Source organism: Neophocaena asiaeorientalis, unplaced genomic scaffold (assembly GCF_003031525.2).
Source record: "Neophocaena asiaeorientalis asiaeorientalis breed wild unplaced genomic scaffold, Neophocaena_asiaeorientalis_V1.1 scaffold71, whole genome shotgun sequence".
Classification (NCBI taxonomy): domain Eukaryota; kingdom Metazoa; phylum Chordata; class Mammalia; order Artiodactyla; family Phocoenidae; genus Neophocaena; species Neophocaena asiaeorientalis.
In genome coordinates, this window is record NW_020175439.1 from 2,725,800 (window position 1) to 2,743,730 (window position 17,931).

The 17,931-nt window shown below is 40.8% G+C and overlaps 1 protein-coding gene across 1 annotated transcript; it reads left to right on the forward strand.

Moving 5' to 3' along the window:
- Nucleotides 1-201: 201 nt before the first annotated feature.
- On the forward strand, nucleotides 202-810 carry LOC112415038 (glycine cleavage system H protein, mitochondrial). The gene has a single exon (XM_024767808.1). The coding sequence runs from the start codon at nucleotides 254-256 to the stop codon at nucleotides 773-775; it is 522 nt and encodes a 173-aa protein (XP_024623576.1). The 5' UTR covers nucleotides 202-253; the 3' UTR covers nucleotides 776-810.
- The last annotated feature ends 17,121 nt before the right edge of the window (nucleotides 811-17,931 follow it).

The window sequence follows — 17,931 nt, forward strand, 5'->3', positions numbered from 1 at the left end:
AGTCAAATAATGTTAAATGATGAAAGGAAATCTCTTTTCTTGACATCAGTTCTGAATGTGCAAGAGACTTGAACCCTCTAGGTAAAATTGAGTCCCCCTGCTGAGCTTATGATTAACCTCTATATCCAAAACTTTATTCTGTTTCTTGTCCTGTCTCTGTCCCCTCAGGATTGAGAAGTATCAAAGAAAAGGGGGCCCCTCCAGCCGGGGGTGCTCTAGATGCTGCGCGGAGACCCTCTGCACCCCTGCGAACATGGCGCTGCGAGTGGCGCGGAGCGTGCGGGCCGCGGTCTGCAGCCTGCGCGCCATCTCTGCGCCCAACGCGCCCTGCCCGCCGCGGCCCTGGGGACTGCGGGCGGGCGCCGTCCGGGCGCTGCGCACCGGTCCCGTTCTGCTGTCGGGTCGTAAATTCACAGACAAACACGAATGGGTAACAACAGAAAACGGTGTTGGAACAGTGGGAATCAGCAATTTTGCACAGGAAGCTTTGGGAGATGTTGTTTACTGTAGTCTGCCTGAAGCTGGGACAAAATTGAACAAACAAGAGGAATTTGGTGCTTTGGAAAGTGTGAAAGTTGCTAGTGAACTCTATTCTCCTCTATCAGGAGAAGTAACTGAAATTAATGAAGCTCTAGCAGAAAATCCAGGACTTGTCAACAAATCTTGTTATGAAGCAGGTTGGCTGATCAAGATGACACTCAGTAACCCTTCAGAACTAGATGAACTAATGAGTGAAGAAGCATATGAGAAATACATAAAGTCTATTGAGGAGTGAAAATGGAACCCCTAAATAAACTAGTTTGAAACAACTTAATCTAGTATAGTTGTCTTAAATTAGTGGTGGATAGATTTTTAAAAAGCAACTTTTAGCAAAAGAAACTACTTTCAACAATGTTGCCTGAAGAAAATACCCCTTAACTTCCTAATGATTGCACATAAACACTATGCATCTTTTTCACAACAGCCTGTGATTTTTAGGCTAGTCTCCAGTTATAATACTCAGAATTCCTGAAATTATCTGTGGTAAAACTAGTTATAAAAATTATGTAATTCAAGGATAACATTGTTATCTTAACCTTATATAATACTGTAACTTGCTTACAGCCATCCCTGGATTTGGGTCAAAATACTCAATGAACTTGCCACTGGAAATAAATGGCAGTGGAGGAAAGTTTGTGAGTTGTATAGTGTCCAGTGAAGAACGTTACTCTCTTAATTTTGCAAAATATACTGTGTTTGCTGGTGCTACTTCTATACAGTGAAGCAACAGCCTTGCAGGAAAATAAGAAACAGTTTAATAATAAAATATTCAACTTCTTAAAAAAAAAAAAAAAGAAAAGAAAAGGGGGATCGAAGCTGAGCAGGACCTTGTGGGGCCCTCCCAGGTACAAATCCTTTCTGTGTCCCATTTCTTATTTGTAGGAAATAGGCTTCATTTAATGTCCTGTTTCTCATTTGTAGGAAATAGGCTTGACCTTCCCGGAGTTCCAAAGGGCACATTCAAACAGTTGAATATCAGGGAAGGGAGGGAATGCAGGGAGTGCAGAAACAAAGGAGGGGTTGTCAAGAAACAATAGTGCAGCAAGGGGCAAGTCCTGGTTCCTCCTCAAGCGATATACATAACAATCTTTGAGTTCTTCCTAAGGAACTAAAGCTCCCATCCAGGTTGAAGATGGTAACTTCAGGCTGAGTGCAGGATTCCTGGAACACCACCCTGCTACCTCACCACCAACCAATCAGAAGAAAGTCTGCACACAGTGGAAGATAAAGACTCTGACCCCCCTCCCCAAATGATTCTTCCTTTAAAAACTTTCATGGTTGAGCACAATCTTTGGAGTTGGTTCTTGGACATGAGTTCACCTCCTCCCCAGGTTGCTAGCCTCCTGTACAAAGCAACCTTTCCTTTCCAACAAACACTTGTCTCTAGTATTGGCTTTCAAGCGGCAAGCAGCCAAATCTGGGTTCAGTAACAAAACAAAACAAATAAAAAGAAAAGAAAGAAAGTATAAATAGCGCTGGAAGATGGAAATGAGTATCACCAGACACTGGATTTCTAGACAATAGTGAAGGTGGAATAATGTTAATGGCAGTGGAGAAACGAGAGTCAGTATCCTAAAACAGTTACAGGAGAAAGCTCCTGTACACGTAAAGGTGGCTTTTTCCAAGCCTGGACAAACACAAACACAGAAAGAACAGTTCCACAGATCAGTACTAGGGGTGGTATAATTAAGGAGATAGAGGGGCTGCCAGTAACAAACTCTTCATGCTCTGTCTTCACTCTAACAAACCCCCTCCCCTACTGTTCAGAGGGGTTGGCTGGGCTAAGTAGAGAAAACAGTTCTTTAAGCAAGTATATTCATGTATGAGCTCAGCTTGGAGAGAAGGTATGGTTCTTAGTGTGGACCCTATAAGCAGAGGATAAAGACAAACAGTAAAGCCAAGCCCAGGATGACTGGAAAAGTGTGTGTCTGTGTATTCTGTGTGTGTATGGAGCATAGAATAGGTATCCACTAGGGGTAAAATATTCTTAAGGAGTTTTAGAAAACTCCCCTATTCAGTTTGCAACATAACTCCCTTCTGTTTCCCCAAACTTAAGGAAATGCTCCATATTTTTGAACTGGAATTTGTGTTTCTGGAGGAGGGAGGTGATGATGTTAGCCTCAAGTAGCAGTAAGACAAGAACAGGATAGATCAAAGGGAACAGAACTTAATTATCTTCAGGATATGTGCAAATGCATCATAGCCATAAATAACAGAGAGGAACCATAAAATTACTCAGAAACTAAAAAAAAAAAAAAAAAAAAAGCTACCCAAAGTAAATTAAGTTAAAAGCCTAATGTGGATGTGGCTGAAGAAAGAATAACTTGAAAGATAAGGTCAAGAATGTCTCCTGGAACAGAGTACAAAAATTCTGAGATGATGTCAGAACGCCAAGGATTCAAGAGAAAACCTTCAACACTTTAAGTAGATAAAGTTTTTAAAGAAAAATCAAGAAGTTAAATAAGGAAAGAAAGAGTAAAACTATGAAAAAAGAAATTTAAAAATCTCAAGATCAGGAGTACACCCCCCCCAAACACAGACAACATGTGGTCATATTGACGACAGTGCAGCGAAACTAGAAATTAAAAAAATAAAGCGAAAAAAATAACACTTGAATTTTAAAACTCTAGATAATTATTGGGTTAAATAAGATACCAAACTGAAATTAGACTGAAGATTGCAGTAAACGTAAACAAGGCTGGGTCTTTTGAGTAAGTCAGAAAATACATCCTGCAAAGTGTTGAAGAGCAGAAATGGTAACAAAGACTCATAAGTGCTAGTGGGGAGGTGAAGGGGATTGTTTTAAAAGATGTGATATCTTGTATAATTTCTATACAAATATTTGAGGTCTGGAAAAAGTGATCATCCATGAGAAAAATTACTGAAACTGGTTTGAGAAGGTATCGAAGTAGTGTAAAATATATTACCCTCAGTGTTCAGACTTAGCCTTAAGAGTGATTTCTGTGAAGCCTTTAAAGAGTGTTTACTTGTCAGGTCATTTAACTGTTCCATGGCATTAAAACACACACACACACACACACACACACACACACACACATACAAATACAGCTTCTGAAACTGAACAGAACTCTGTGGGGCCCCCCCTGGGGTCCCAAGAGCCTTTTTGCATCCCCCTTTTCTTTCTGTGTCCCCCTTTTCTTTCTGTGTCCCCTGTTTCTTATTTGTAGAGAAAGGCTTCTGCCTCTTAGACCTTTCCTGAGTTCCAAAGGGCAGATTTTACCAATTCGGGAAGTGAGGGAATGCAGAAACAAAGGAAAAGCGTCAAGAAATAATAATACAGTAATAAAACATAGTTCTAGTTCCTCCTCAAGGATTATAAACAGTATCTTTGAGTGCTTCTACAGGAACTAAGGCCCCTATGCAGGTGGAGGATGGTAACTTCAGGCTGAGTGCAGGATTCCTGGAGTACCATCCAGTCAGAAGTCCCACACCCTGCAGGTTTCACCCCAAATTTTGTCTTTAAAAAAAACAAAAACAAAAAACAACTCTTCCAAGAACCATCTGGGAGTTCAGGTCTTTTGAGCATGAACTACCTGTTCTTGCTTGGCCTTGTAATACGCCTTTCTCTCCTCCAAACTACAACGTTTAGGTTTATTTGGCCTCACTGCGCGTCAGGCACACAAGGTTGTGTTTGGCAGCACTTCCAACTCATATTCCGCCCCTACTATAGTATCAAAATAGACCCATAAACAATGTAACATATAAACCATTTTCAAAAATTAAGTTTCTGCCAAATACAACCTAATTGAATGTTAAGAAAAATACATCATAACCAAGTAGGTTTTATCCTGGAAATGTAAGAACTCTCCAAAATTAGCAAGGCTGATCCAAAATGACCATTCCATTGATGGTTTTAAAGCAGCAACTGATGCTCTCAATACATGGTGAAATGGCATTTGGTGATATTCAACCATTGCTAATTAAAAAAAGAAATTAGACTAGGAAATCTAGACCTAGTCCAACATTTGTTTTATAAGAGGAGGAAACTACAATCTTCTTTCCAGCTAGATATCTGGAAATCAAAAAGGCTGGGTTTTTTTTCCTTTTTAAAGTTTTTAAGAAGTCCTTTCTTACAAACTTTAAAAAATAGGAAAATAAAAAAACCAACAGGTTTTTGTGAGACTGAACTCAAGTAATATTCTGGCCCAATAACAACATGTTCACAGCCATCTTGGCCTTCAGAAGTGTCAGGTTAATTGAAGAGCCATATTTCTTAACAGTTTTCATCAAATGGGAATTTCTAATTTTATTTAAAAAGTACCCATTTCTGGTATCCCAGTCAAAATAGCATTAGATGAAGCATTCAAGATTTACACATGATTTAAGAGTACAGTTTAAGACCATCTCACTTGTAGGAAGTTCAGGGCCCAGCCAGTCATTCTATTTTTAACTTAGAGACATGCTGTTCTATACAACTGGTAATTCTACTTCTCACTCTTACTTTTGGGAGTGTTTGTGGGCCATAGAACATCAATCAACTATTAGCAGATTTTGAAAGATGGTTTCAGTGTTAATTCAGTATCTCTTTAGTATAATACTACCACTACATTCTATTTGATAAACCTAGGGGTATTACCTCAACTACTTCATCACTGTGGCAAGGGCACAGACCAGCCAGTACAGATGCCCACCCCATCAGAATGGGTACCCAGTAATCTGTACTGATGCAAACCAGCTGAGGGGCAAACCTGATCATCAAGCCTAGATGGATCTCTACAGGCCATGATTTACATGTTGTCTGTGGAATGACTGAATATTTGGTTTGAACTACGGTCTCTTGGATTCATTTATTCTCACAGCTTCAATAAAAAGCTTCACACTTAAAACTCCATTCCTCATTGCCTTGTTTTGCTTTTAACAGTTGTACCATTTCCAACACATATCCTCACCTTTTTTTCTCCTGACTTTACTGTTCATAACACCATCATTATTCTCAGTCATTTAAGCTTGAAATCTATGAGTAAGTATCTATTGGTGATAGGAGATGGCCAATATCAGGATAACTGACTTGGGTAGTCCCCAGCAAGTTGCAGAGCCAGGTAGATGGAGCACCTGTATCAACTATGTCTAACAATAGGCAGCAGGGCAAAGGACAGACAGAACATACTGTCAGGCAGCAAGGAGCCAAGGGTCAATGAGCAAGACCCAAGGAGGAAGAGTCATATAAAACTTTTAGCCCCGGAAGTCCTAGGTAGGTGCTCAAGGCAGGCAATCAGGTTGCTGAGTGCAGTGTAGGGCTTGGACGCAGGGATCCAAGAGAATGACCTGGCTATCAGAACTTGCAAAAAGAAGTTTAAAGGAGAAACATTAATGCTACAGTGTAGTGTACCTTTGGAGGCTGGGCCAAAGAATGGGTCCTCACACAACACAGGCTTGCTAAAGCCCATGTTCTTCAGAGGTGACTCTACTATCCAGAGCTGCACTTGGATGGCAACATGTAGAAACTTACAGAATCTAGAGGGGCTAAAGAAGGGAAAGATAAAGGGATCTGTAATTCATGGACTGGACTTCCCACTTCTGACTGGATATTCCTGTGCCTAATGCTTCACTGCTAAGTAACACCTATAGATTGTGTGATCTCTGTTGTAGGGTAAAATTATATATCAGTGACTGTTCCAAGAGTTGCATCCACTCATGTCCAGAGGTTTTAGAATAAGCAATCTCAGAAAAGCCTAAATAGGCTGGTGGCTTTTGTTGCTCACAGAACTCAGTGTTCAGGAAGGAATTTTTATCATAGATGGGGAGAAGGCAGAAAGAATGGTTAGAAATAGACTCTCACCAGATGGCCAGATTTTGTTCCTCTCACTTTCTGATTTGCCAATATCAAGCAAGCCTCAAGGCTCAGGAAAGCCATCTTGAATCTTTACGTGCACATAGTCCATGGGAGGCAGTGGACTGGAGGGATGAGCTAGGCACCTCGTGACAAAGCCAGTTATTTGAAATAGGAGTAAAGGGCTTTGATCCAGCTAGAAGAGCTTCCATTTGTGGTTCTGCAAGCAGGAGTCCTCACTTAGAAGTGCTGCATGGCTGCTGTCAAGCTGTATTTTATGGAATAAACGGTGGGTCTACTGTTTCGTGTGGATAACCCTAATATTAGAAAGCCAGGTCAGGGACAAAGCATGTATGGATGGGTGGAGGCTAAGTACTAAGAAGTTGTGGGTCAGATCTGAGCTGTAAGATGATAGCTGCATTATTAAAATTGTGGGAAGCACAGAGGCTTGGGGGTTCCCTGAGGACAGGTCCTTCATCTGCCTTGGTCTCTGCATTTCCACCACCCAACACACTACCTGGCACACAGCAGTGCTTAGTAAATATTTGTTGCATTAATGAGCACAGATCTGCATTTAAATCTTGGCTCTACTACTTACTAGCTGTATGATCTTGACATGTCGTTAAGTCTCTGAGACTCAATTTTATCTTTACCATTAAAAATGGAATATTGTATACACAAAATTTCATAATAGGTGCTCAGTACATGGTTGTTACTATTGTTTACGATAGAGGTATGTGACTTTGGGCAATTGACTTAAACTTTTTTTGGCCTCAATTTCCTCATCTAAAAAAAAGATAATATAGCACCTTTCTCACACAGTTATGACAAGGGTTATATTGAGATAATATATGTAAAGCACTTAGTGCTGAGCATATGGAAAGTACTATTTAAATATTGCCTGGTTCTTAATTTCAATTTGGTTTTTAAGCTTTTTGTTTTGAAATAAGAGTTCACTTATACCCTTCACTCAGCTTTCTCTAATACTGACATCTTATATAACCACAGTACAATGATGAAAACATGGAAATTACTACTAGTTACTAACAGTTACTAGTTACTGTTTAATACAAAACTATTAAGTAATCCTGAGACCTCATTTGTATTTCAGTTTTCCCACTGATGTCTTTTCCTTTCTGGTCTAATCCAGGATCTGACATTGCAGTTTGTTTTCATGTCTTCATCTCCTCCAATGTCTAACAGTTTTTTCAGTCTTTCATGTCAGTTTGATGACTACTAGCTAGTCATTTCTTACAATGTCCTTCAATCTGGATGAGTCTTATGATTCCTCAGGATTTAGGCTGAGATTATGTATACTGGCAAAGATAGCACAGAAGTGATATTGGGTTCTTCTCAGCGCATCATACCAGGAGGTAAAGAAAACTGACATGTCCTGTAACTGGTAAGATTAACTTTGATCACTTGGTAAAGGTGGTATCCAGGTTTCTCCATTAAAAACCTACAGCTTTTCCCTTTATGATTAGTGTCATATAGGGTGTTACTTTGAGATATATCCTGTTTCTTATCAAGCTTTCACCCACTGATTTGAGCAATTATTGATGGTTCTTGCCAGTAATAACTACTGTGGTGTTCTCCTAATGGTGATGTTGTATTTCCATTATTCCTTCTTTTATTATTTGGAATTATACTGTAATAAGAGATGTTTCTTATCCCTTATCCATTCAATTGTTTATATCACTTGGATCCATGATTACATTATGTATTTGGTCCAGATGGGCCCAGTTTTGGCTATTAGGAGTTCCTTCAAGTTGACTCAAGTGTTTAGACATGCAGTCATAATTTTCTGAACTGTGTTTGCCCTGTATGGTATCGAAATATTTAAGCTCACGTTGTATTTTTCTGCCCTAGCCCCAGAATCAACCAATTCTGCAAGGAGTCTTGCCTTCTTTTATTGGAGAATGGTATTTAGAAACCAAGATCTGGGTGCTAGGTGTGCTTGTTGCTATTGGGGTGTCATTACTTCTACATAGTTCTATGTGTATATATACACCCACATACAGATATAAAAATTTCTTTTAGTTGTAATTAGTTAAGAGATTATTTTCTTAGATATTTTGTGAAGAGACACAGACCACAAACCATCAACTTACTTATGATTCTACTTACTTACTTATTGGTTCAGGAGGTACCATAATATGAGAGTACTGTCTGACTCAACAGAATTAACTCTCGACTTGAGAAAAAGGAAACGAAAAGGCTTTGCTCCCTCTAGCGGTAAAACTGAGTAACTGGTATTTCACAGCCTTCAGACAAGAATTCAATATATGAATGGAGATAGTGGAGAGACAAGCAATTTGTTAGACATATTGACCAACAGGGGAATATATGTGATCAGACAGAATTAGGATGTGACTATCCTATCGCAGGAATGAACCTAAAGGGAGTAATTTATAGGTAATACTCAGCTGGGTTGTTGAGACCATAATATAACCAACATTTTACAAGAGGCATTCACATAAATCATCCCACTGGATCCTCAATTGTGTGAGGCAGGTACAGCAGACTTATTATCCTCACTTTTCAAATAAAGAACCAGTGTCAAAGAGCTTAAATTGTATGTTTTAAAAAGAAATTGTTTCAGACAGAGCTGGAACTTGGATTTAATTTGTACAGCAAGGAAGTGTTGGTCTGTTATCTCATTGCTAGCCCTTTGCTCTTTCTGCTAGCAGATTTTAAAATGTTAAAATATTTCATTACAATTGAAAAAAAAATACAAAAGACGCTATCCCAAAAACATGGCCCCATAATTTAAAGAGGAAAGAAAGGAAGGAAAGAACACATCTTCCACGTTTTGACTCTTGCAAACATTTTCAGCAGTTCATAAAAGTGAGAAAAAGATAATCCTAACTATCACTGAAGTTCTTTATCAAGTTAACACCTAGTTAAAAACAGGTAATGGAAGCTTTATAAATACGAAATCCAGACTCTCAATAAACGTCTTACCACCAGATGTGGACTGAGATATGCAACAGTCTGGGAAGCTGGCCACCATAAACCCTCTGAGAGCCATTGAGGAGTCATATAACCATCTCTAACCACGTGATCCCTGGTCTTTGTACTATTACCCTTCCTTTGGTGGAAGAGAGATATCACCATAAATCTACTCCTAACTAGAAAAATGCATTTTCTTGTTTTCATCTACACGGATTTGAAAATAGGGAAGAAAGTGATCAATACACTCATTTTTCTGCAATCATCTGGGAGACCAAAATGGCCTTTGGGATGATGTATGACACAATGTGAATCCCTAAAAGCTTCTGGTCTCTGAGGGTTATTATGGAGACAACCATGGGAAGTAATAAAGCTGTGTCGGGTATTTAAAGTGAGGGACTTCATCTTGTCTCTCCTGGTACTTCCCTTCCTTTTTCTATTCCTAAAGTGCTGAATGGACAATATGAAAGAAAGAGATGCCGATTTCAAGCTTTCAGGAACCCCATTTGGTCAGTTGACTCTAGAAAGATAAAACCTATCAAGTATTTCACAAAAGTTGTTGTTAGGTCAGCTTTCAAACTGATGCCAGAATCAAACCTTGGGATGTGTCATTTTTATTCAAGTAACAATGCAGGAATAAGAAAAAGACTCCCCTTCCTATCCACTGGGACTAACAGAATTCTAAGGAGAGCTGCATTATTTGAACCTGAGAGAGCTGGCTGATTGCGTGCAGTTCAATAGGGCTGCTTACATCTCTGATGTACTGTGAAATGTAATTGCTAAATCTGGCTTGAAAAATAAAAATGAGCAAAATGTGCTGTGAAACAGAATTCCCAAGTCTCGTTGGGAAAACAAACAAACAAAAAAACGTGTGAAAACATACCCATCAGATACTCTTTGAGGTCAAGGCTGTAAAGGGAACCCACAGGTTCTATAAACTTCTTCTCATTGTCCTTTTCCCCTTGTCTTCTGCCAGTCAGTGAGGAGACAAAGAGCAGGCTCATGTCAACATCTGGCTAGTATCTAGGCATGAGCCATAGTGCTGTCCTCTCACACACAGGTGCTGTCACGTGATGTCTGGCTACAACATAGCACAGCCCAAAGGACATGCTGGGAAGGGGGTGGGTATGCCCTGTGTTCTGGTCTATCACACCCATGGGCACCAATCCCACCATTCCACTACTTCATGTAGAGGAATCTTCATTTCCAGCTAGTTCTATGCAGCAGGGAACACAGACCATGACAATCATCCCTGCCTGCCCATCCCCTGGAGGCTGGGGAAAAGCAGGAGGAGGAGGGACGGTATCTTCAGTACGCAGCTCTTTGGAGCCTGCTGACCCATCATAGAGAATTTAACTTCTGGGGCTAAACCATGTAAAAGCCAATGTGAATGGGATGAAGTGAGTCCCTATGGGAGTGATCCACCTTATAAAATACCCGGTGACTATGCTGAGGTGCCACATAGCAGTTCAGACCATCACCATGTGGACCTTGCTTACACCCCTCCAGCCACCTTGCTCACCATCCCACAGCACCAGTGCTCCAGCCTCACAAGCCCTCTCTTCCTGTTAAGTTTTGGGCATGCTGTTCCCTCAGCCTAGAAAATGTGGGTCAGGTTGCTACCCAAGCACGTAGACTGTTCAGGTGTTACTCCTACAAGAAGTGTCTGAATTCCTCATGCTCTTCTTCACCCACTCCTTGCCCAGCCGAGTGTGCTTTTCCTTCTGTTCCCAGAGCTCGTGCAACTGCTATGGGGGTACAGTGCTCATCAACACCATCTGGCTCCCTCCCCGCTCACAGTGTAAGCTCCTCAAGTCCAGATCATTCATATTTGTTTCCCAGTGCTAATCTCAGCATTTGGGACTCAGAATTAAACCTGTGCTGATTGCATCAAAGAATTGAGGAAGCATGAGAAAGTCTTGTGGTCTGAAATGCAACTGAAGAAGTTCTCATCCAATCCAATGCTTCCCAAAGTGTGGTCAGTGGAACATATGCCGCTTGGGTGTGCTCTGCTCCCCCTCCCCTCCCTGGAAGAGAGAAATTTAAAGGGGTATTCTATGATCAAATAACTTTGAGAAATGCTGCACGTACTGTTTTATGAGCTAACCCTCAACTGTTGATGGTCGAGTACAAGAAAATTTCAAACAGGAGCTTCCATTACAGTAGTGGATCTCAAAGTGTGGCCCCCAAACCAGAGGCAGCAGCATCTGAGAACTTTCTAGAAATGTAAAGTTCAGCCCCACCCCTTTCCTACTGATTCAGATATTGGGGGCACGCGTGTCGCAATCTGTTTAACAAGCCCTTCAGGTGATTCTGATGCACACTCTGAAGTGTGAGGACCACTGCACTGGAGATGTACTCCTGGTTCTTGGTTCAGGGAGAAGAGAGGTTTATCTGACGGGTCAATCTGGAAAAGAATGACTCAGCCCTTTCTCAGTTTCTGCCATCAAATCTGCCATCTGCAACAAGGGTGCATTCTGCTCTGTCCCATTGGCAGGCTGTAAGCCCAGTGGGCCAGAATTTTCTGTGGGGAAGGCCTGTGGTTTTCCAGTGCTGCTTGTGACTAGGTGAGTATCCAATCCAGAGATGGAGTGGGAGCAGATCCCACAAATCAAAAGCCTCACCTTCCAAAAAATCTTGATTAGAAGACAGCATTTTGATTGGGGTTTACCTGTCTCCTGTGTCTTATTTCTTAATTGGTTCAGAACTTAGGTGGGGAAGAAGGGGTTTTTACAAGGGTGCCACGTAGCACAGCACAGAAACTAACATGTGTAGGGCTCCTGGGGTTGTGTAATGCAGCAGTCCCATTATTTGTTAGCCCCATAAAACCACAACTTTGTTAGCCGTTTAGAGTAGGACTCTGAGACCAGGTCTGGGCTCACTGGGAAGGAGTGTTGAGATCAGGTAATAAAGTCTACACAGGTGTGGGAGGTAAGTGGAGGCACGTGGGTCTAATAACGGCCATTCCAGGGTAGGCTGTTATCAGAACAAACAGTTCCAAAACCAAGGAAAGAGTTCTGAAGACACTGCACTTTGCTACTCTCCCTCTTTACCAAGCAACCCTCTAATACACGACTTCTGCGCCTAAGTGGGCTAACCTACTAGGAAGGAGTACCCTGAGCCGAGGACCAGTGACAGGTAACGCACTAGACCGTTCTCCTGTAGAAAGCAATCAACTGGCCTCTGGGTTTCTCTGTAAGTCTCTCGTGTTTAGTTAATAATGGGTTCGTCTGCTGGAGCCCCACCACCTCCAGAACTCCGAGAAAGCTGTTTACATACTGGGAAGCTGAACCAAAGTTCTGGCCGCTGTGAGCCTCACTTGGGGTAGCCCGAGGCGCCCAGAGAGGTCTTTCATCACAATGGGTGGCTGGTTCGAATGGACCTTTTCTCAACTCACACTTTCCATTTCAAAAGGCAAAGCATTCGAGGCAAAAGAGATAGAAGAGGAGGAGTTATCTAGGGAATTTGATCCTTGTGGTCATTTCTCAGACAAAAATGTTCCATTTATCCCTTTCTTCAGGAGCAGAAATTTGGTACCCATGTCACCTAGATTACTTAGCGTTTGAAAAGAAAATTGTTTCGCGTGTCTGTGAGAAAGACAATATTTATTTTCCTTCAATGCCTGCTTCCCGAGTTTTTATTACTATAACCAATGAGGTCCTTGCATGTAGTTTTGTAATAGAAAGCCCACAGAGTTTCTCGCTTTTTTGGTGAAATTTCTTTTCTAAAGTTACTTAAGAGCTGCCAATCTTGAAAAGTAGAACCTTGGAGTTAATTTTGAACAACCCCAACTAGTTTAGGTAGAAGAAAGCCGAGAAGTATGAGTACTATCAGAGTTTTCACATCTAATCTCCTACATATCCCTACAGCTAATCAACAGACTACTGCTGCCTGAAAGAGTGAACGTTTTGGAAGAAACTAGGAAAGCTTTTGTGAACTTGAAAAAAGGATGTCAGAACATTTCAAAGTTTTCTCAGAACAGAAAGTAAAGACGTAAACCTTTCCTGCCTTTTTCTTCTCTTCCCAGTGAGACCTAAGTACTGATCTTGAGTTAGAAAAGGTGCTGAAAATGATATCCTTCAACTGACCTTCAAGATAGGACTTAATCTAACCAGGTTAGTTTTGCCCAACACTCAGCAAGCCAAAATGCTGAGACACCAAGGTTTAAAGCAAAGAAATTTTTTGCAAGACAGCCTAAGCGAGGGGATGGGGAGAACACATCTCACAACCATGTCCGAGAAAGCTAGGGGCTGGGGGCTATTTATGGGGTTAAGAAGCAGGGTGATCTGAGGCATGGGCAGTGTGGGTAAAGGTGACTGGGAAAAGATGGTGGTAACTGTAGTTTTGTGCAGGTGTAACTAAACTACAGGCCTCGTTCACATGTGGAGGCACACAGCATGATCTGAGGGCAGAGTTTTTGGCCACTGACATCAAAAGGTCACTGAGCAGACAAGATCTCTGTGCGCACGCCCAGTTGGAGGGCTGGTGGTCCTATCCTGTCTTACCAGGCTCAGTTCAAACTAGACACAGCTGACTCCGTGTTTCTGGAAAACCACTTGGGCAAACATTGCTTAGGCTACATGCCCTTGGAGGACATGCAAGTCTTTTGTAGCAACAACTGAAATGGGCTTGATTAGTGAAGGCAGGTTACAGGTGAAATGGATTTAACTAATGTTGATCCACGGTTTCAGGATCATGTTTAACAGCAGGGGCTGTGGACCCAGATGCCACTGTTTACTAGCTATGTGACACTGAGCAAGTCACTTCACCTCTCAGAGCCTCAGTGAGCTTATACATAAAGTGGGGATCATAACAGCGCTCAGCTTACAGCCCCGTAGAGAGGAATGAGATAATTCATGTCAAGGGTTTAGCAAAGTCATGGGCATACGGTGAGTGCTCAGTCAACATTAACTGCTATTACCAATATTGGGTGGGAGCAACCAGCCCCTCTGTTGGGACTGGAACCATTCTAATTGGTTGGCTTTTTTTTTTTAATTGAGGTATAACTGATAAGTAAAATTGTATATATTTAAAGTGTACAATGTGATGATTTAATATATGTATATACCGTGAAATGATTACAAGTTAATACATTCATAACCTCACATAGTTACCTTTTTTTTTGTAAGAATGCTTAAGATCTACTCTCTTAGTAAGCATACAATACAGCATGATTAACTATAGTCACCATGCTGTACATTAGACCCTCAGAACTTATTCAATTTACAACTAAAAGTTTGTATCATTTGACCAATATCTCCCACTTTCTTCCACCCTCTAGCCCCTGGCAACCACCATTCTACTCACTGTTTCTATGAGTCCTTTTTAAATTTTATTTTATTTTAGATTCCACATATAAGTCATACCATACAGTATTTGTCTTTCTATGCCTGACTTATTTTACTTATCATAATGCCCTCCAGGTTCATACGAGTTGTCACAAATGGCAGGATTTTCTTCTTTCTGAATAATATTCCTGTGTGTGTGTGTGTGTGTGTGTGTGTATGTACGTGTGTATACATTTTCTTTATCCATTCATCCACTGATGGACACTTGGGTTGTTTCCATATCTTGGTTATTGTGACTAATGCTGCAATGAACATGGGAGTGCAGATATCTCTTCAATACACTGAATTTTCCTTCCTTTGGATATATCCCCAGAAGTGGCATTGCTGAAACATAGGGTTGTTCTATTTTTAATTTTTTAAAAACCTCCATACTGTTTTCCATAATGGCTGTATCAATATACGTTCCCACCAACAGTGTATAGTATAAGTGTTCTCTTCACATTCTTGCTAACGTGGCCTCTCCCGTTGTGGAGCACAGGCTCTGGACGTGCAGGCTCAGCGGCCATGGCTCACGGGCCCAGCCGCTCCGCGGCATGTGGGATCTTCCCAGACCGGGGCACAAACCCGTGTCCCCTGCATCAGCAGGCAGACTCTCAACCACTGTGCCACCAGGGAAGCCCCTGCCCATTTTTAAAATTGGATTGGGTTTTTTTTTTTTTGCTACTGAGTTTTGTGAATTCTTATATATTTTAGATATTAACTCCTTGTCAGACATATGATTTGCAAACATTTTCTCTCATTCCATTTTGCTGTTTCCTTTGCTGTGAAAACTTTTTAGTTTGATGTAGTCCCACTTGTTTGTTTTGCTTTTTTTGCCTTTGTTTTGGTGTCATAAATCATTTCCATGACAGTGTCAAGGAGCTTTTTTTCCTATGTTTTCTTCTATGACATATAGTTAAGACTTTAATCCATTTTGAGTTAATTTTTTTGAGTGGTGTAATGAAAGGGGGTCCAGTTTCATTTTTTGCATATGGGTATCCAGTTTTCCCAACATCATTTATTGAAGACAGTATCCTTTACCAATCGTATGTTCTTGGCACCCTTGTCAAAAATTAGTTGACTGTATATGAGTGGGTTTCTTTCTATTTTCTATTTTATTCCATTGGCCTATGTATCTGTTTTTATGCCAGTACCATACTGTTTTGATTACTATAGCTTTGTAGTATAGTTTGAAATCATGAAGTGTGATCCTTCCAGCCTTGTACTTCTTAGGATTGCTTTGTCAATTTTGTTTATTTTTTCAAAAAACTAACTCTTGGTTTTGTTGTTTCCCATTGTTTTTCTAGTCTCTGTTCCATCTATTTCTGTTCTGATCTTTGTTATATCTTTTCCTCTACTAACTTTGGGCTTAGTTTGTTCTTTTTCTTCTAGTTCCTTGAGGTATAAATTTAGTTAATTTCAATCTTTCTTTTTTTTTAACGTAGGAGTTTATTCCTAATAAACTTCCCTCTTAGAACTGCTTTTATGGCATCCCATAAGTTTTTAAACATTGTTTTTCCATTTTCATTAGTTTAAAGATTTTTAAAATTTCCCCTCTGATTTCTTCCCTTTTGGTACTTTTGTAAGATGCAATAAAAATTGATTATAAAAGAAAAAACCCAATAAAGGCATACAAAATGCAAGCCTTAGTATTTCCCCAACATTGTGGAGATTTGAAAACATACAGAAAAGCTTAAAGAACTGCACAGTGAATCCATGTGTACCCACCACCTATATCCTACCACTGACATTTTGTTATATTTGTTTTTTCACTTATCTATTTATTCCTCTGTCCATTCATTAATACAAATTATGTTTTGATACGTTCAAAGTAAGTTGCAGACATCAGTAACCTTTACACCTAGATAGTTCAGTATGCATATCATGAACTAGGTTTTAATATTTGTTTGTGGGGTTTTTCTGAGGTAAAATTTACATATAGTAAAATGTGCTTATCTTAAATGTACCATTCAAAGAGTCTTAAGACATGCATATAACTGTGTAACACAAAACAATATCAAGATACAGAACATGTACATCATCCCAGAAACTTCTCTTGTGCCTCTTCCCAGTCAGTTTCCACAATGTGTCAGCTATAAGTCCTAATTTCTTATTACTAGATTCAACAAGAATAAAATTACAATGTGAAATGCTATTAAAGTTTCTAAATACATACTCTCAATTTTTGAACCTACCTCCTCATGCATAGGTAATACGCAGCTCATGACTCAGCCCAGCCCATGGACTGTTGTGTAAATAACCCTTTACTAAAATGCAGGGTTTGCTGCTGAGGGCCCTGTGACTAAAAAGTCCGAAGGCCACTTGCTTGGAAGCCACCAAAACAAGAGCCTCCCCCAGAGGCACATCCTCTGACTTTCTCTATTTACTCTCTGTACTCTTGTCATATTCACCTCCAGAGGGAGGGAGGGAGAGACTAGAAAGCATATAGTCGGGGAGGGTATGTAGGGAAAATGGGGGAAGCTCTCTTCTCCATTACCCCTGCTTTTTGGCTACCCCACAGTGGGACCAAACAGGGATCCCAAGGTGAGCATACCAAGTGCTAGGAGTGAACGAGTGATCTGTTGGGGAAATGTTGCTGGCTTCTTCCGTTTCCAGCCTCCTCATGCATTAGCCCACAGGTAAGGGGAGGTGGGACAGAGATGCAGGTGGCAGCGGCCTCCTCAGACTCTGTAAGAAACTAGGCTGTGGCAGATGAATCCCCACTACAAGCCATTCTAGGAGAACTCATCCTCCTTTCTCCCTGGATGGAATGGGGGCCTCCCTCAGACAATGATGTATTTGGTTACTTCTTTTTGAAATGAGTTCACAGTGTTTGGGAAACGCTCACAGGCACCCCGCCCCCAGATTTCATATGTGGCTTTGAGCATCACAGTTCTCAGGGTAGAAGGCTGGGTTTGAAGACCAGTTTTTTTTGGAGGCAGCCCTGCCCCTCAGTTCACGTTGGCTTCCATGGCACACTCTGTCATTCCAGAAATACTGATTGAGTAGGTGCTGTGTGAAATGCACCCACTGTAGGCTACAAGAGCCTTCCCTCATCTGTGGCACCTGCCCGGAGAGCCTTCAATCTGGGTGGGGAGGGAAAACATGAATACCTAGTATAATAGTGAAACCTAATACTTATTATATCCTTACTGCATGACATTTCACAAAGGCGGAAACCAAGGCACAGAGAGGTTAAGTAATTATCCAAGTTCCCACAACTCAATAGTGAGATCAGAATTTAAGTGGGACCAATAAGCAAGAAGTAAAAACCCAAAAGTCTGGCTGAAGAACTCATATTCATAACCAGCATACCATACT

Bases quoted from the DNA above. Each gene is read 5' to 3' on its own strand.
- LOC112415038 (XM_024767808.1), top strand. From the start codon at position 254: ATGGCGCTGCGAGTGGCGCGGAGCGTGCGGGCCGCGGTCTGCAGCCTG.